At 38.9% G+C, this 20,703-nt stretch overlaps 1 protein-coding gene across 1 annotated transcript in view; it reads left to right on the top strand.

The window, feature by feature from the left end:
* Positions 1 to 20,703, top strand: part of AKAP6 (A-kinase anchoring protein 6) — a 494,727-nt gene that overhangs the window by 251,592 nt on the left and 222,432 nt on the right. Inside the window, exons 6-7 of the mRNA XM_077772716.1 lie at positions 11,772 to 11,868; positions 12,986 to 13,149. Coding sequence (XP_077628842.1) covers positions 11,772 to 11,868; positions 12,986 to 13,149 — 261 coding nt within the window. The remainder of the gene's footprint in view (positions 1 to 11,771; positions 11,869 to 12,985; positions 13,150 to 20,703) is intronic.

Raw genomic sequence — 20,703 nt, 5'->3', positions numbered from 1 at the left:
GAAAATTCAACCAATATAAAAGAGCATAAAAATAAAAGTAAAAAGTCTTACCCTCCCTTAGATAACCCACATAAACAGTTTGTTCTATGTCCTTTTGGACCTCTTCATGTAACAGTGCATACATTTTAAGAATTTTTAAAATTCATATTATACATACTGTTCAATGACTTGCTTTTTGTGTCTAAAGATGTTGCAGACATCCTTCTGCCAGTCCATGAAGATCTACTTACATTTTCTTTTTAGCAGCTTCTTAATATTTTATTGTGTGGATGTGCCACAATTTATTTAATCATTCCCATGATGATGGCCATTCAATCTGCCTTCTTATTTATGCTTTTGCAAATAATACTGCAATGAGCATACAGGTTTTTGTTTTGTTTTGTTTTAACATTAGTTGAAAGTCTTCTTGTCCCATTAGTGTCTGTCTACAGCAGCAACTCAGGCCACCCATGTGATGAGAGTCTGTAGTACTCTAGGAATAGCTTTTTCCATAGATCTGGAGAAGTGAGCAGGGTCCGTGTTTATGTGTGTACAGAGGCTGAATCTGTGTTTATAGGGGTAGCTTGAAAGCCCACCTTCTAGAACTTATTTGTTCATTTTAGGATTGGTACCTGCAATTTGAGATGGCTACCACAAGGTGGCATAAAAGCACCAAATCCTGCAAACTGCTTATATCTTTGTACCTTTAAAGGGTTTGAAAATATTTTCTTACTGTGTCATTACCCTATTTTTAAAGACAGACTGGATTAAACTGGTAATGTTCTTGGCTAATAAAATCTCCACACAGATACTTCCATGCATGTATTATCTATATTTAGAACTTCATGTTATATTTTTTTTATTAAATAGCTTTCATTTGTTTCATTTAAAAAACTCATATACTTCTCACAGAATTTTTAGCTGTACAAGAAAATTTCCTGAAATACATTCAGCTGTTTTTCTTTTGCTTGCTCTCCTGTCTCTACATCTGCTCCATGTTTCATTGCTTGAAGTTAAGGGATGATAGGCTTTTCTTTTTCCCAGTTGCTGGTGCCCACCTCTCCCTGGCTACCTTTCTCTGCTGAGATAATAGGCCGCCCTGGCCCAAGAGAGCAGAGCTTCACAAGACCAGTGGCTGCCACTATACAACAGAGGCTGTATTGCTCAGCTAATGGGAGACAGTCGGTTAGACTTCAAAAGCCCAAGCTGTGTGAGTTTGGCTGTCACTTCCCTGAGCCTTGCTGAGCAGAGCTGGTGGCCTCATAGGAGCTTTGAAGTTCCATTTGCTTGTTCTCCTTGATTCTCACCAGTTTAAGGTAACTAACTGAGAGTTTAGTAGGGAGAGCATTACTTCTTTTCAGGGGATTTAAAATACTCAACTCCCAGCCTTGAGTGACTTCCTTTGGTGGCTTGGGAATGGAAAAGTCTGTCACAAATTTATAAGGATGCAGGCATTTTAAAAAATATAATTTATTGTCAAGTTGGTTTCCATACCACACCCAGTGCTCATCCCAACTGGTGATCTCCTCAATGCCTAAGGGATGCAGGCATTTTGAATTAGATGTGTGGGGACAGGAGGCTTATTTTGGACATGTAGAAAGTCCTGGACCACATTCCTTTGCTTATATAACTAATTCTGTATCTCTAGGAGACGAATAGCATTGTCTTCCATTTTCAATTTAGAAAGAGTCCTGAACTGCTCACAGCACCTGGGAATGTACTTTTGTCTGACTCAGTTTAAGCACTTGAGCCATGATATCCAATAGTTCTCATCATTTTGGAAATAGTTGATGGCCAAACGTTTTACTAATTTATTATTTTGTTTATTGCTCTTTTTAAGATATAATGACTATTTTAAATTAGAATACCAGGGAAACACTACATTTATTAAATACTTCCTGTTTAGGGCAGTGATATGCTAAGGGCTGAAGAGAAATTTTGCAGACTGGCTTTGCACTTTGAGGTTCAAACACAGGCTGCTGGACACTGTATAGACAAAAGCCAGTGCATGTCCTAACTCAGCCGAGTCCGAGTGCTGTCACCTACCACCTCTATTCCTAGGTAGACACATGTGCACATTCTATTTACCTACTGCATGACATGGAATTTTGGAACCCTGAAGCAGTTCATCCAATATAAATATGGCATATTAAAGTAAGTGCTTCAAACCTGAAACAGATCTGAAACAGATCTGTTATATCTACTGAAGATTGCTGTGAAGATCAGATAAACATGTTGTATATGAGGATACTTTGTCCATTTCAGGAGAATCATGAGCATATTTCTTGGAGACATGAGGAGAATATGTGGCATCAGAAGCTGGATTTCTCCCCATCCACCCAGACTGTTACCTACTTGAGGGGATGGCTTGTGTATCTCTTTGCTGTCTCCTTTGACACCCAGCCTGTGCATAATAGATACTAAAAAAATCCACTAGACGAATGAATGAGCATTTGTAAGAGCAATGTTACAACCATTACAGGCAGCAAATTATAACTAATATTGTAAATCAGCAAACAATAACTGAGAATGTCTGCAAGTTAAATTATTTCCTCTGCTATTTCCAAACCAAAATGGACTCTGGTCACAGAGCTTTCTGGGTATTGTCTGGTATATTTGTGACAAGAGAAATGCCTATAGAGGGAAAAAAAATTGGAATGCTTTCTTCTCTTTTCAGGACATAATTCATTTCCTTTGGCAGAAAACACAGGAAAATAAAAATGTTAACTCCGATATTAGAATGGTTTGAAAAAATTCCACAGGTTAATGTTACTATTTCAAAATATGAAGACTATATGACTAGACAGGATGTTAATGATTTGACATTAAAAAATTTATTAAATTTATTTTTAAAGTGGTTTGGTTCCCCCTCTCAAATGCATGAAGCATGTGGGAGTTGGAATAGATCTGCCCCAGGCTGCCAAACAAATTTTTAATGGAACTGGAGTCCTTCAGGGATTGTCCTAAATCCACATAATATTCTTAAGTCTTGGTGTTTGCACTGGGACCTGTATATTAGCAGATGTACATGTGAATAATATACTTATATCCATCCATCACCTTGGTGACTCCACATCTGTAGGGGCTGCTGCACATCAATTATTCCACTGCAGGGGGTAGAGGGATATTTGGGCCGGCATTGACCTCTTTTTCAATCAGAGCCTCAGAGCAGTGTGTTCTGGAAGTCAAATGGTCCCTTTAGACAAAACCTCTGTTTGAGAATCTGTTTGGCCTAACGTGGCCCTGCTAGGAAGTCAATGTGCCCACCTGGGCAAGGTGTGAAGGTGGCATCCAGAAGAGCAAATGAAAATTTGCTCACTAAGAGGCACTGTCGACATTTAGGATCTCTCCCATGCATCTAATTCTTGCATAAGGTATTAGCAAGTCTATCAGAAAAGAATGTCAACCTTAGTAAAACACATTTACCTTCCACACACACACACAATGCAACTGTTTGCTTGAAAGAAATTATGATTTGTTTGAAGAGCTAAATTCACTTTCAAATGCTTGGAAATGTTTTTATTATCTGAGGATTTAGGAAAAGAGTCTCCTCAGGAAGAATGAGGATTTTTGTCTTTATATCTTAGTGCCGCCTTCTTCTTCTTTTTTTAAAGGAAAACAAAATTTTTATAATGCTTATACTTTTTTTTATCATAAACTTGGCTTTGTTTTCCCCTCAAGAATACCTAGAACTTTTAAATTTTTTAAGCTTCTGATATTATACATGGAGGTGTGTTGCATGTTGTCATAAATGATAAATCAGTGACAAATGTAGCCACTTCATTTTGTTTGGGAGATATACAATTGTGGTGGTGGCTGACCATTTATTTAATTATGTGGTAAGTACCATATGATGAGAGGGTAGAGTTAAATTGATGATTTAGGCTATCTCAGCCAGGGTACAGTTTACATGGCAATTACAGTGAGATCATCTAAGTGTAATTGGCAAGTAATTTTGTAAGTGAAGGAACATGACAGCTCATTTACATGGTGTTCACTGAGTAAAATTTGGGGACATTTATCAACCACTTTCAAGTGAAGAGTGAGTATCTCCCAGAGAGCCATAGGCAATTTGAAAGCTACACAGAATGTTTTTGGTACAAATCTTAATTTGTTCTCCAAACATTTGTTATGTGTGTTCTGTGTGCCAAGCACTGTGCTAATCACTGGATTCAAAAACACGTGAGAAGGAACTCAAGAAACTCATGTATGGAAAGCAAATGCATCATCAGTAATTAGCAAAACATTGTAGTAATTAAAGTCGTGAGGTCTGCATAGGTACCATGGGTGCTGAGGAGAATGTGGAAGCCCAGAGGATAGAAGAAAGTCAGGGAAAACTTGCTAGAGAGATTGACACCTGAGATAAATCTTAAAGGGCGAGGCAGGGCTTAGCTAGGGGAAGGGGAGGACTGTCCATGCTGGTCTTCACCAGAGGTGGCAGCAAGAGCAAAATCTGGGAGCAGAAAGATGGCTGGTGTAAGCTGGAAACTGTAAGCAGTGTAGGTACATTTCAAGGCAGCCATTGGACCTGAGAAGCAGACTTGGCTGGGATTTTAGAGGACTCTGCAGGTCATGATAGAGACAGGACCTTATCCTGCAATATTGGGAAGCTATTAGAGGATATTAAGAGAAGGAGCATCTTTTCCAGAGTTGTTTTGGAGGCAGGCCATTATGTGTAGTAAAATGTTTTGTTGAGTTGTTACGATATGCCAGGCTCTGGAGTGGTACCATTCACTAGAGTGGTAATAAGGCCTTTCTTTCCCACAGTAACCTCATGATGTAGGCACTAACATTTCTCCCTTTTTACAGCTGAAGAAACTGAGTACGCAGAGGTCACCCAGAGTTACACAGTGGGTGATGGAGGAGCTGAGATTTGAACCCAGGTTGTCTGGTTCCAGAGTCCATGCTGTCACCAGCACCTACACTATGTCATGGCCTCCTTGACACAGTTGCTGGCAAATGCCTGTTTATAAGTTGCACATCCTCCATCCCCTATTAGACTCTGAGCTCTGTGAGGTCAGGGCTATATCCAACTAATTTGCAGCCACATCCTGCATGCTTAGGACAATGCCTACCCCTTCACAGGCATGTCACAGATAAGGAATAATTGTAGTTTTAAGGCACCATGACAAAATGTTGTCGAAGTCAACCTAGCAAGGGGTGATATGAAGGCCTGAATCTAAGGCAGTGTTAGTCAATATGGAAGAGTTGAGGATGGAGAAATAAATTGGCAGGGCTTGGTGATTGATTGGACGTGTGGATTTTGTTGGCATATTCTCACAATGTTTCTGATTTCCAACCCCTACACTGGAGAGATGACTTGGCAAAAGACTCTGAAGCAGAGGAAAGCTCGTGCTGCTTTTCACAAAGCTCTTAAATTCCTGAGAAGAAATGTTGCGGACTCAGGATGAGAAGTTAGAAGAGACTTCCCTGGAGATAGTTAAAAATAGAATGAACACATCTGCCCGGGATGGTTGAGGGACAGATCTGCCCTGGGGTAGATGAATAGTTAGATGGCCTTTGGGATTCTTCCCCCCTTTGAAAATTTTCTAGTTTAGAATAAATAAAAAGCCTCCCCAGCCACCTATCCTTAGCTCCCTGGCTGAAAGATAAAATCAGATGTCCAAGGACTGGAAAATATTGAGTCCAAATGCTTGGACTGTAGAGGAGGAAACAGAAGCCCAGAAGGGTTAGATGATTCATCCAAGAGCACACACTGGAGGCAAAAGGAAGCCCTGAATCACTGGCCTCAGCCTGTGCAGCCTCTTCCCAAGTCTCTGGTAGTGGCATCTATGTTTTGGTGCCTGCTGTGAGCAGGCCTGTGCTGGGTGGTGACACTAAAGCAAAGAGAATGTGGTGTCTGCACTTGTAGAGGTGATAGAGCCTTAACAATAAGTGCTACTTGTCATCTAAACATGCCATGAAGTACCATTTACTACACAGCACATTTGGAAAATAGAGAAAATGAACTTAAAAGTCGTAATGATTTTTCTTTTGTTCCACTTATTTCTGGGCACTGCTTCAGTGCTTTACAATCCTTATCTCTAATTCTTACAATAACCTAGAAGTTAGTATTATTTTCATTTTATGTTTTAGAAAGCTAAAGCACTGAGAACTCATTCCCTGAGACCAGACTATGTTACATGCAAGTCCTACCCTGCACAAATGATGTTAACATTTTGTTGTGCTTCCCTACAGTCTTCTGTTTCTATTCACTGAGACTATTCATTTACAAGCTATATTGTTATCATAGATACAATTTTGAGTCTTCTTTTTTGGCTTGTAATGTGTTCTTAGTACTTTCCATGTGATTTCATAGTCTTCATTAGAATGGCTGTATAATATCAAGATTTTAGGAAGTTCTTTTTTTTTAGGATTCTTTTTAGTTTATTTATTTATTTTTGATAGTGAGAAAGCATAAGTTGGGAAAGGACAGAGAGAGAGAGAGAGAGAGAGAGAGAATCCTAGGCAGGCTCTGGGCTGTCAGTGAAGAGCCCAACTTGGGGCTTGATCTAACAAACCATGAGATCATGACCTGGGCTGAAATCAAGAGTAGGACCCTTAACTGGCTAAGCCACCCAGGTGCCCCTTAAGAGGTTCTTAAAGAAGTGTTTACTCTTAAAAATCTTCCAGTTCTTGGCACATGTGGCATTTGGAAAGTATATTTTATATTTTAAGGGCCAAATGATCATCCTCTGTCGATGGCATTGGGGAGAGGAGCTTCCAGGCTTGGCACAGAGGATGGTGGCTTTCGTCCTCACCAGGAGCCCCTGCGGGAATGCAGCATGGTGGTAGGCATAGCTCAGAGTGGAGCCTGGGCAAAGATGGCTTGAGGCAGGTAGGAGGTGACTTTTTAAGCCTCTGCTTTTCTGACTGAAGACACATCTTCCTCTTGCCCTTGTAAAAAAGCAAGTTTTCATTTTCTTAGGGTAGTAAAAATCTTTTGTGTGAAGAAAAAGTGTCATCAAGTGCCTTATTCATCAGCATATATACCATCTCTTTAAAATGACAGTGGGAGTAAAAGTTCATCAGTTCAATATGTCTTTCACATTGGGAGACTCCTGACTAATAACCTCTGGTATTTATCATCAGAACAGCCAAAGAACTAAATTCTGGCACATGCTGCTCTCACACACTGAGAAAAACTTGAAAAGACAGAAGATTTTCTCCATTTTTTTCTTCTTTCATTCATTTAGAAGAAAAGCATACCTTTTTTTTAATTAAAAAAAATGTGAGCATGCAGAAACATCTGGCCTCTATTACCATAGCAGCCTCCTAAATGGCCTCCTTGTCTCCAGTCTGCCCTTTTAAAATCAACTCTACCCAACAACCAGAGAGATCCTTCTAGAACACAGCACTGTGCCAGGCACTCTTCAGTGTGGCTGACATCTTCTTCGCTGACTCTTTCAAGACTCTTGGAGTTAATTACCATGTGTAGTCATAGCTTCTACCTCCCCTGCTTGTGCTCTGTCCCGGCCACACCAAGCTGTTCGTGGCTCCCCATTTCCTGCTATAATAAATGGTATCTCCAGGCCTGCATACAAATCAGCCCTTTCTCCCTAAGCTCCCCGCAAGACTCTGTAGAACCTGGCACCCAGCTGGGGTTCCCAGAGCACCTATCCAGCACTTACCACACTCCTACAGAATAAAGCCCACAGTCTTGGTTTTACTTGGTTAGCATGATACTCTAATTTAAAAAAATAAAATAAAAATCTTATTGGGTGGGGCATATTACTATTCAGTTTGCTTAAGGCCCACCACTCTCTATTATACACCAAACCTTAATTCCACATTTATTCTATGCTACTAGCTTTTAAAATTCTCTTTCACCCAAAAAGACTGCTGTGTCAAGATGGTGTGTTGTTACCTTTTGTATCTATTGGCCTGGCAAAGACTTTACAGTGAAATATCTGTTGGATTAATTTATGCTTTAAAAAAACCTAAAATTAAGTCAGGAAGGGCTCACTAACTCATTTTTGGCCTCTCTGATGGTTCACCAACATCCCCAAATTAATGGACCTCAATGGACCTGGCAGACATTAACAGTATTTCATTGGATGATTGAAAGTCTATGTTTACCATATGAACTCAGGTAAGGCTGAGCAACCCTGTATCTGTAAACTTCTGATGTGATTACACTCTTTCCCACTATTTCCTGTACCAGGAGATCCATATCTGTTCTTATGATTCCCCAGGAGTAATCATCCTTCCCTTTTGTCATAGTTTTGTCCATCAAGGCATACATTTCCTTGATTCCATTTCATATCTACGTGACTGCCATACTCCCATCAAACTGGGCTCTTCAGAAATTTGAATAGAATCGAATTAAATGTAATATTTCATCTGTTTTGTAAAGTCTAATCATGGACAAAGTTAACAATCAGTGTGCTTACCCAAATTTGGACCCTGCTAAGGAGTAGTGCACCCAGATCTTTCTAAGCTGGTGAAGCTAGAGATTATAGTTATGGAGATACCCATTGGTTAACCTCTGATGTATCATCTTTTTAATAATCCAGCCCTTTGTCTCAGTCACTGTATTTTCAATTTCATTAGTTATTCTCTTCTAGATGTTCGATTACATGCTGCTTTAAAGATACTAAAAAAGATCTGGTGTCTCAGAGAGCCCAGGTTACTCATATTTATGGAATTTCACATAATCAGTGACATAGGAACATGGTACCCACTTTTGGCAATGTGCCATAAATTAAACCTTCAGAGAATGCCTGTATTTTCAGGGAGTACTGTGGATGTTGCAGAGGGACTCTGTAGTATACGGCATTGCTGAGGAAATGTGTTAGGAGCACAAGAATGGAAATGTGTCCAAGTATCAGGTTCAAGAAAAAAGAAAAAGAAAAAAAATAAAACCCTTTTGTCTAAGCTTCCTTCCCTAGGGAAGAAGCAGGAGCAGAATGGGGAGAGCTTATTACAGACTTTAGCAGCCAGAAATTTCATTGACAATTTTGTTAGCGTGACTGTGTGGCTGCCATCTCAGAGGCCTATTGTGAATTCCTTACTTGATATTATTAATAGTTAATGGGTGCACCTGAAAATCAAGCAATATTGTACCATTTTGGTAATAGATATATTAAATGGGACTTTTCTACAGCATCAAGCTTATCAAGCTTATCTTTTTCCTAATAATGAATACCTCATCTTTTCCACTTGCCTAATCAAATGCTTCCACCTCATCTTGAGGCAGAATCAGACCCAGCTGCATCTATTCTATACTCATGGATTCAATTATGTCAAATTATCCAACCTACTCACAGGTCCTTAGTTTCTCTTTTGCTCTGAGACATAGGCCTGATGCACCTCTTCAGAAGCTCATGATTATTAACCATTCAGCACAAGTCTGTTGTAAGTAAACAGAGAATCAGAGAGAGCACTAAGCTAAATTTACAGTTATGAGGAAACCTCTAGAAAAGGTTTCTTCCTAAATTTTAGTACTCTTGGGTTGGTCTCAAGTGTTTTTCTTTTCCCTGTCCCTTCTCCCTGAAACACACGTGAGCCTTCTTCTATATGGCATTGCTTCAGAGTTGAGGATTTCTACTGCAGTGGCGAAGAGTAAAGACAGCCATATTTTGGCTACAAAATAGTAAACATTATTTTTTTGTAGATATCATACTGTTTGTATTGACCAGAAGCATTAGGCTTCCCATACTTTACCATGCTTTATTTAATTCAATCATACCGGTAGCTGAAAAAGGACAATACAAGAAACATGGGGAAACTTAATATTGTCTCTTTCCATTATATTTGGCTAAAAATTTACTTTTTCTTATGCCTCTGGTCTTATGCCTCCATTCATCATTTTGGTGTCAAAGATTTTTATGGTCAGAATTCTTACCTTTATACTTGATGATTTGATCTGTCCCTATCTTCTTCATTTCCAGCTTCTTTTAATCTACTTTTTCTTCTGAGCTTTACAAAGACCACCTTCTTGCCACTAAAATAAAGAGAGGAGCCCAGACTCACTACTGAATATCCAAGATGACTCAGGCCATCCTTTGTTCTCCTACATGTTCAGGTGTCTTTTGATGCCTGAAGCCATGTCTTAAACCCCTTCAATCACTGTTACTCAGTTCAGTGTATAGAATAGACATGATACTGGCAATGAGAAACAATGAAATCTGGCCATGTGTAGCAACATGGATGGACCTTGAGGGTGTTATGCTGAGTGAAATAAGTCAGGCAGAGAAGGACAAATATCATATGTTTGCACGTATAGGAGGATTAGGAGGAACTTGACGGAGGAACAAGGGGGAGAAGAAGGGCGGAAATGGTGGGGGAAAGGGAGAGAAGCAAACCATGAGAGACTCTTGAATGCTGACAAAAACTGAGGACTGATGGATGTGGGGGGAGGGGGGGATGGGCATGGAGGAGGACACTTGTGGGGATGAGCACTGAGTGTTATGTGGAAACTAATTTGACAATAAACTATTAAAAAAAAAAAGAATAGACATGATACATGGTTTCTAAATGAATGAATGAATGAATGAATGAGTGGTACCTGATTTTACAATTTATGGTTGTTTAACCTCTGTCATCCAAATTATATTCTAACTAGGTCTGTATCATTGTGAACTTCTGTTATATATTCGTAATACTAAGTTTAGTGCATTCCATGTGGCTATTGCTTTTGGAACCCTACCAAGGAGAAGCCAATATTTGGCACACAGTATTTCAAATTCATGTTCTAAATAATCAACCCAAGGAACTGATTTTCACCCTGAAGAGTAACCATTGATTTAACAGATTGGTTGTTATGATTGTGCTCCTTTGGACATCCTATGGTTGGAATGCCTTATAACATTACAGAATTGGAAAATCTTTGGAAAACCATCTGTGGTTCTTGAAATATCTAAATGGAAACCTTCCCCTTCAGAGAGTATTATCGATCCAGTTCAACAGATAGCCATTATTTCTACAAATATATTGAGCATCTTGGAGATAAATGTGAAACTGGCATTTCTTTAAACTTGCTTATAATTTGGTAGCCAAGTATAGAAACAAAGCAGAATACAGTATGATAAATTATGTAGTAGAAACACATACAAGGAACAGGGAAAAGGGGCTAATTAACTCCACATAAGGCATGAGAGAAGACTTCCTGAAAGACATGGCTCTGGGTTGGGATTCAGCCATCCCAGCAGTTTTTGCTTTTTGGATAACTATCATGAGTGAAAAATGCCCCTGATGTGCTTGATGTATTCATTTTTAAAGCAGCGTCACAATGTAAGAAATAAGCCTTTAAAAATCAAAGATTTGAAGAGCATTTGACCCCTCAGTATGGCACCTTGATCCAGCTTTCTCTGTTTTGCGTGATATCTGGGAACACAGCTGAATCCAACTCCTACTATATTAATGGATTTATATATGCACACATAAGGCTAATATATTTTATGCTGCCAATTTTTTTATGGTTTCATAAATAGTGCTATCAGTAACATTTTGAAAAAGTGAAGAAAAGAGCTCATATGTGCTGGTAGAAATGCAGTGTATTTTATAGAACACAGCTACTCTTGATATAGCCTACGGGATGTGACTTTTCATAAAAACCTAATGAATTTCTAGATTTGTCAGCTGTTTCCAAACAGATGCACTGTGCTAATCTAATGGAAACATTTTGAGCCCAGATCCCAAATATCAATAGCTTTTAGTATTGCAAATGAGTTTGTCTATTTGGTAAATTGGGCTGTGTGGTTCTTGATAAAAAGTAGCGAGTGATTTTGTATGGATGTTTTATGTTTAACTGCCTTGCTGGGGTTTGATGCTCATATTTTTCCTTATAGAGTTTCAAGTTGAATGTAGACAGTCATTGTGCTCTCAAGGAAGCTGTGGAGGAAGAAGGACACCAACTTCTTGAGCTTATTGCATCTCACAAAGCAGGTAAATCCTCCTGAAATATTGCAAGCCTTTATGTCTCCAGACTATTAAGAATGAAGAAGCATTGCTGTAAATTACTGCATATATTCACTTCCTTATGTATTATTAATATTTACATTATCAGATTGACCTTCAAGATTTATAAATGTTTCATATACTGCATACAATGCTGTGATACTTATAAGATGAAATACTGCCTCCAAATGGTCTGTTCATTTTATTTTGGGCTTGCTGTTCGCCTGAGTTTCATTTGAAATCACATTCCTGAAAACTTCACATTGACATGCTTTGTGATGTAGGTGCTCTGGAAATAACATTAAGATAATGAATGAGAATGGTGCAAATAGTTAGGATGCATATGCATTAGGGTACTTATAGATATCATTACAGATATAACGCAGACAGTCTAGATATATCTGATTATTTCCCTGCCAATTCACACACATGAACCTTTTACATGTTTTTTGCTAGTCATTGCATTAGCAGAGTTTTAGCCTTAAACCAACTCCTACCCAGGATTAATGTATTTATGAGGAACAGATTATATAAATAAAAAATAGTTTTGTCATTTGGTTATACTTATCCTGGTAGTAAAAGACCATAAGACAGGATGAATTATAGTTTGGCTCTTGCTTTGAGCTTATCACAGCTAAATAAGGAAAGAGCAGCATTAATCCAACATGCTAATGCTAAAGACTGCTGCCTTAATTCTGACCCGTGTACTATACTCCTCGATGAATGAACGTTACCTATAAAGCATCCACACATGTACACACAGGGCCTTTTATTTGGAATGTGAGGCTTTACTGTTGGTAATTTTCATACCTGGTGATTTTAGTTCCATATGCATCTTTTTAGTCCCTAGACTGAATTTAACTTGATTCCCAAACATGCATCTATGTGGTTAGACCATCTTCACATCCCTATGCCTTATGTGAAGGCAAAAAATCCCTTTCCCTTTCCTTAGTGACAAACACTTATATGGCAGGTGATGGGTAGTGGTCATTTAAAATTATGTTTACTCTTTGAAATATTCATCTAATTTTTCTAAATAAAAGCTAACAATGGGTAGAAATGCAGTCAAGACTGTAACTTGTGGTTTCCCCTCCTTTTGGAGAAGGACTGAAGGACATGCTGCGGATGATTGCGAGTCAGTGGAAGGAGCTGCAGAGGCAAATCAAACGACAACACAGCTGGATTCTCAGGGCTCTGGATACCATCAAAGCTGAGATTCTGGCTACTGATGTGTCTGTGGAGGATGAGGAAGGCACTGGAAGCCCCAAGGTAAGTGGCTTGAAGTTTGCCTTATTTCCTCTCATTTCTGCCTTCTTTTGAACTAGGCACCACTGAAGTTTTCTTTCCACCCCTAAGGCTTTTTGTTTCTACTGGGTAAACTTTATATATCCATATCTATTTCTATATCTATCTATATGGGGGGGGAGGTAAAGAAAGATAGAGAGAAATGAGAGAGATGAATACAATGAAATGGCTTAGTTTAAAACAATAAAAAAAAAAAAAGCCTGCAACTTTCAAGTTTTCCAGAAAGAGGTCTTTCTGTCAAAAGTGGCAGAGTAGGAGGGGGACAATACTTTAGGGGTAGGAGAAAGGGGGATATAAAACATTTAGTAAACAAAACATAAAGCATCTTTAACATGAATAATCAGAATGGTTTTAAATTGTTTTGTTGCAACTATAAATCACTATAATCAGTGCAATCACTCAGCTCTGACATCCATTAGCCGCTTGGTTACAGCAAATTAACAAAGAAGAGAGAAAGTGATTCATTATCTCATTCCTGTTAATGACTATCAGATGCATTGCCTAATTAGGGGATGGTCATTGTAGTGGGAAGAAGGTCATATGCTTCGCTACAAATCTTTTTGCTCTGAGTGTAAGTTCTCCATAATGGTGCATGCACCGAATACAACAAGTACTTTAAAAATGAGTATTGACATGTTTTGGTTATCTATTTTAGATTTACAAAATAACCCATAAAGCATATGCAAGTCAACTTTAAACGAAGCACCTTTTCATACAATGCACTGCTCTGTTAAAGGTATCTTTGGACTCATAATGTGGAAAATAATTTTATTAGTTTGATATTTTCATGTAATCTCTCTCTCTCTTTTGTGTTTATTCTTTTGTGAAAGTAAGTGCAGAAAACCAGTCTTATAATAGACTCAGCATCGAAACATATTGCACTGTGGGGGTGGGGAGGAAACAGATTTAAGAGTTCATGGTTTCTATTCCTGGCATGGATAAAGTAATTAAATCATCATCGAGTTACATTTATTCAGTGTCCATGTGGATTGGCCTTGTGCTAAATGTATACAGAGCAAGTTAAACAAACCCTCTGCCTTCTTAGACTCACATTCTTAAGCACAGCCCGAGGAAAAACCCACCCTGTCCTGTCCTGGTAAGACCATGCAGCCAGTGAAAGGCTCAGAAGATTTATGGCTTTGGAACCTCAAGCAACAACCTTTAACTTATTTGTTGGAAAGAGAGAATGGAATGATGAGCTCAGTTCCACTTAGAGGAGGCTCCTTGGAGGAGGGTCACATTTCAGGAAATACTTGAAGGAAGAAAGAGCAGTGGCTTGGCACAGGAGCGCACATTTTAGGAAGTGACGTGGCGAAAGGATCAGAGCTGGAACTAATAACATGGAAGGGACAATGCCTTCAGCAGATTTCTTGGGGCAGAAGGAGGGCTCTTTCAAGGAACAGACTGCAGGGACAAGTTGATGGGGCTAATGCTTTGGCTCGGGTGGGGGACGGTGATGATGAGAAAAGACCCAACTAAAAAGTCTGTTGTGTTTATTTATTTAACAAAGTACATTGATTGCTTACTTTTAAACAGCTCTCCTGTACTGGGTGCGTTCTACAGATCAGACACTGTTCTACAGTGCTTCTGCAGTGGTAACCATAGGATCCCCAGTGGAGAGAATGGAGGCACACAGGTGCTAAGTAGCAGAACTCATTTTTGAATCTGACCGCTTTGGCCCCAGAGCCCTTGTCGATCTCCACCTAGAGTCCCGCCCCTCACGGGGACTGCTCAGGGCCAGGTTTCATGATAAATCATTAATCTCAGTGCCAGTCTCATGGAGCTCATGGTAAGGTAGGGAGACAGATCTAAATTTAACAGTCATGTGTTTGTAGATGGTGGTGTGCAGTGAAAGAAAAGAGAAGGGAGCATCTGAAGGTTGGGCTGGGAGGAGTGATTTAGATCAGGGCATCAGGGAGGGCTTCTCTGAGGAAGCAACATTGTATGAACAGGCCAATGCAGTTGGAGAGAGGGAGGAGGTTTGAGGGAAGTTACATGGCCTGTGGTCATATGGGAGGGTTTTGGAGAGAGGAGGAAAATGGCATCATTGATTTGTAGCATAAAAAGCTGTTTCTGGGTGTGGCGTGAGGCATGATAGGTGAAGTGGGGTCAGCGGGAGTCAGGGAGGGAGGGGAGATGACAAAGAGGAACTGTGGAGACTTAATTAATTAAATAAATAAATTTAAATGAATTGGGCACCTGGTTGGCTCAGTCAGTTAAGCATCTGACTTGGTTCATGAGTTCAAGCCCCATACTGGGCTCTGTACTGACAGCTCAGAGCCTGAAGCCTGCTTTGGATTCTGTGTCTCCCTTGCTCTCTGTCCTCCCCCCAACTCACACTCTGCCTCTCTGTCTCTCTCTCTCTCTCTTTCTCAAAAATCATTAAAACATTAAAAAATAAAAATATAATTTAAATGAATAAATAAGTAAATTAATTGATTAATAAAAGACTGAAGCCAGAAATGAGTAGCTCTGTTCACCAGGGCTGATTTGAATTCCATACATTTGAATCAGCTCATTTTGTAGGAAGGTATATTGTAGGAAGGAATCAGCTCATTTTGTAGGAAGGTGGAATAAAGAAGATAACCCAATGAGGAGAAAGTATTATCAAAGGAGAGGCAATGTCTGCATTTCTCAAAAAGAGGAGTCCCTGCTCAGGCCCAGCCTTCGAAACATCAGAACCTTCTGGCTGGGGCCCCAGAATCTGCATTCCATAAGGTCCCAGAGAACCCTGTCACATAGGCTCCAGGAAGGCCTTTTTCCTGCAGGGCTCCCCGGTTTGTACATAGCCAGGATCCTCACACAACCTGAAAGAAAGAATGTCTGTCACATTGTTGCTAATATCTAAAACAAGGACTGTTTAGTTAAGTTATGCTACATCTCATCTTGATACAAGTTATCTAGCCATTTAAAACAATCTTTTAGAAGAGAATTTTTTAACATTGGGAAAAGCCCTATAATGTGCAATATGATATATGCATAAATAAAATATGATATATGTTTAAATATTTTTGAATTTTCCCAATCTCTACAGTGAGTAAAAGTTATTTTAATCAGAAAAATAAAGAACATATGGAAAATACAAGAATTAGAAAGAGATTTAAAAGGCAAAATAGATGACAATCTATTGGGGACTTGAGACATGAATTCCAAGGTCAGGAGGGAACATAAATACATCTGATTCTTAATGATTTGGGAGCCTCAGTTTTAAAGAAACAACAAAACCTCTCTGTTTGGATCATCCTCAAAGTGAAAGTATCTTCCTTGACTCACATCAGTTTACAAAGAATAACATAAGTGTTTTTCATGAATAATATCTCTATTCCTAGCACTCTGTGTCCCACTGTGTGCACCCTGTCATACATCTAAGAGCAACTCCCGGAAAGGCACGTGTTGGGATTGGCACACATAGGACCTGAAGGAGATGCTGGGAGTCTGACTCTGATGTGGCAGGGCCACCAAAACCCCAGGCCTCCCTTCCCCCAGTCCTCCTCTTTCTTCCCCAGTCCAGGCTGAATTTTCTTTGGACAGATGAAGCCCTCCACAGCCAAGGGTGAAGGTGAAATCAGTTGAAGATAAAGAAAATGTATTTCTAACTTAAGCTTAGGAAACTATGGAGAAATCAGGATGATTATTCTTTTTATTTGTTTAATAGTCATGAACTGCCTTTGTTGGGCAAACACAATGAATAATAAGGAAGACTCAGACCCTAAAGTCGGTGGCCTGAGTTCAACTCTCGGCACTTACTAGCTATGTGTCCTTGGAAAAATTACTTAACTTCTCTGTGTCTCAGGTTCCTTCTTTGTAAAATGGAGGCAATGATATTACGTGCCACAAAAGGGTTTGAGACAGATTAAAGAGTTGACATATCTAAAGTGCTTTTTAAAAAATGTTTATTTATTTTGAGAGAGAAAGCATGAGCAGGGGAGGGGCAAAGAGAGAGGTAGGGAGAGAATCCCAAGCAGGCTCTATGCTGCTAACACAGAGCCCAATGTGGGGCTCAATTTCATGAACTGAGAGGTCATGACCTGAGCCCAAATCAAAAGTTGGAGGCTTAACCATCTGAACCACCCAGGCACCCCTAAAGTGCTTTGAACAGTGCCTGGCACATGACAAATCCTAAATCGGGGTAAATGTATAAGCTTTCATTTCTGGTGTCAGAGACAGTAACAAATAGAATAGAATCTGATAAATACTCTACTAAAGATAGGTACACAGCCCTATGAGTACACAGAGAAGGAAATAACCCTATTTGAGGGTATCAAAGGAAAGATTTACAGGGGAGTTGATGTTTTAAATGAAGGGTGAAAAGGATTTTTGCCAGCATGAAAATAATGAGAAGGAAAGATTTATAGGGGGGTTGATGTTTTAAATGAAGGGTAGAAAGGGTTTTTGTTAGCGTGAAACATGTGCAGAGACCTAGAGGTGTAAAAATGTGTGGCATGGCTGGAACATGGCATCTCACTGTGGATGGGAATTAGGCAGGCTTGCTACAGTCTCCACCAAGGCTCACATTATGACAAAAAATAACCCTTAAAAAACCCTTAAGACCAGTGATTTGAGCAATAATTCTTCATGTCTGAAATTGACACTATCCAAACCAGAGTGAGAACCCTATACAGGATATATCTATATATACTCTTTAAAAAGAAAATTTTCTTGCCATATTGCCCTAAATAGAGCAAACTTAAATAGGTTACCGTGAAGTTGTCCAAGACTAACAGCACGGATTCAACTCGTTATCTATCATGTCAGTTCTCCTTCCATGACGTGACCTTGCATAGGTCGTGTACAAATTGTGCCATGAAATGCGTCTCCAAGCATAGCAGTTATGATCATCTATTTCATCTTAGACCTAAAAGAGAAACTCAAATTAAAACATAATAAAAACTAACTCCAGAATTCATCTAAAGTTTACTTCAGAAGCTACTGGGAACTTGAGAAGCATAATAGAAAATCTAAAGAATATATCTAGGGGGTATTTTTCTTTTTTACCTTGTTTGAGAGACTGCAGAAAAGGACTTGGTCTTAGAAATCTTGTAAAGAAGGAGGATAGGAGGAAATTCAAAGACTCTGGGAAACTTCTCCCCCAGGACTCGGCAGCATACCTTATTTGTTGTATTTCATTTTTTAAAAAAGTGTTTTCCCAGGACTGTGAGATCTTTTATACATGGAAATAGAGAACAGAATTCACCAGTTCTAGAAATAGAGCTTCAGCACTCACTTCCAAGAATTGAAAATATGCTTGTAATTATGTGTTTTATTTTAAGATTGATTGGTTAAAGTTTATCAGCTAAAACTAGGCTTTCAGTATGTTAAATTTTTGAATGGTATATAGCGGGAGGGATTTCAAAATGTGGAACACCCAACACCTAACAAAGGTCACATTCCTTTTTTTTTTTTTTTTTCTTGACCTGTCAAGGCCCAAACCAAAAATCCTGAAAGCAAGAAAGCATTCTTAAAGTTTGCACATTGCCTCCTTTAGGATATCCTTATTCTCTGTTTCTTTACTTTTCACCTATTCTGCCATTATTACAGATGTCTAAGAATCAAGGCCAGGATGTCCCTAACATAAGATATTAAACCTTGTATCACAGAAATCACAGAGTGGTTACTTTGTCCTCTTTAAAGAAACCGATCAGTTTCCAAAACAAAGAACATTTGGAGATTTTACTGTAAATTCAGAAAATGTTGTAGCTACTAGAAGGGTGACCTAGCCTGGGTTTCAACCCACCTCTTCATTTCCTTAGTGAAAGGAGACAGAGGGTTAGCTCCTTTGAACTCCAGGGCTGTGCTTATTTATCTGCTTTCTTGGAGGTTCTTAGATTGACATCTTAGACTGCATCCCTTTGGAAATGGATATCAGACTATGAAGGTCATCAGTGTTATCTGTTCAACAATAGCACTTAGAGCAAGCTTAAGCATATTTCTTAAGTATGTTTCCTCAGTGTACAAATGACAATTTTAGATAGTGGCTAAAAAGGGAGGTATGCCTGGCCTCCGACTTGGTCATGTCACTGAGAACCTGGACTTTATTCCGATGTCTAGGGTGAGCAGGTCCAGTATCAAGACACATTTTTGTTGTTTTGTGTGTTTGTTTGGTTTTATTTTTGTTTTTGTTTTTGTTTTTGTTTAACAGACACCTGAGTATTAACGTAGTATTGATGTTAATGCATTATGGATAACTTTCTTTAACTGAAGGGCGGGAGAAAGAAACTGATTTGGAGAGTACCTTTGTATGATATTTTCTCTGTATTCTATAGTGCCTCTTGGGTAATATCACAGCTGGATATTATTATCCTCAAATGGAATTTGATCCTGATGCTTCCAAAGCATTGTCTTTATATTCTTTCCTTTTCTGGCTCAAAAGCTTATGTAGCTAACATGTTCTTTAATAGAGAATCTTCAGAAACAGCATGAAGGTAATGAATGGTAATTGCATTCATGTTGTTAGTCCCACATACCCTGACACATACAGGTAGAAAGCATTCCTCCTCATGCAATAAGGGATATAGCTCTATTTGTCAAAAGGAACTAGAAAAGATACAGTAAGATTAAGTCGTGCCTGAAGTGGTAAAGAGAAAGACAACAGGCAAAGGCCTGGCCATTATTGATTGAGGGCTGATGGAGAGCTCTGCCCAGTGCTCGGCCAGACATGAGAGAAGACATGCTCAGTGGTCTTATCATCTCTGTGTAAGCACACAGTGTAACATCATGTCTAATGTAAATTGGGCTATCTCAGATCTAGAATAATAGATCACCCAAGATTCAGATCATCTTAATTAGGATGTTGGCAGATTGAAATGGAATGTGGTTCTTGATGCAAGCAAATGAGTAGTAAATGCATTACCAATTCCACCTCTTTCATGCAGAATTCTTCCTTAGAGCCAGTATCTGATCCAGTTCCTTTTCTGCTGAACTATATAAACAGAGTCCTGGTATGCAGTACCTAGGGAGAGCCTTTTCTTCTACTGTGGATTCTTCAGTAGTCCTTTTTTTGTTATCAGAAGGGCAACTTTTCTTCAAAAGTGTTTTTGAAAGACAGAAACAAAAGTGAGTTATTTCTTTGAAGATCAGTTGTCGTTACTAAATTTATGATAGAATCGAATAAAAGATAGTTCCTCTAATCTCCTTGAGGCACTTAAATTTGCATATTATCAGATGTATAGGTGGATCCAAGATGAGAAATTTTTTTTAAATGGTCTGCCACTCTAATGAGGTGACTGAAAAAATGATTGAGATGATAAAAATATATACTAGGTCAAAGGATAACTAATGGTTATTCCTATCATGGTCTATATGATAAGTAAGACCATAGCTTATCTTAATTTTTCATACTCTACTTCATTGCTGGTGGCCTTAAGGGTAGAAATGTTTGGGTCAGCAAAAATTTGAGAGTGAAATTCTTTGGTGTCCGTAATCAACACAGAGAAATGTCATTGACGTGAGTAGATAGTCTATTTTTTTTTTTATATAGTCAAAGAGTACCTAATCTCAGATCAGAATCTATAATACCTA

This window comes from Crocuta crocuta, unplaced genomic scaffold (genome assembly GCF_008692635.1).
Source record: "Crocuta crocuta isolate KB4526 unplaced genomic scaffold, BGI_CrCroc_1.0 scaffold116, whole genome shotgun sequence".
NCBI classification, from domain to species: domain Eukaryota; kingdom Metazoa; phylum Chordata; class Mammalia; order Carnivora; family Hyaenidae; genus Crocuta; species Crocuta crocuta.
Note: the sequence above shows the minus strand (reverse complement) of the source record. Positions and strands in the feature narration are given on the sequence as shown.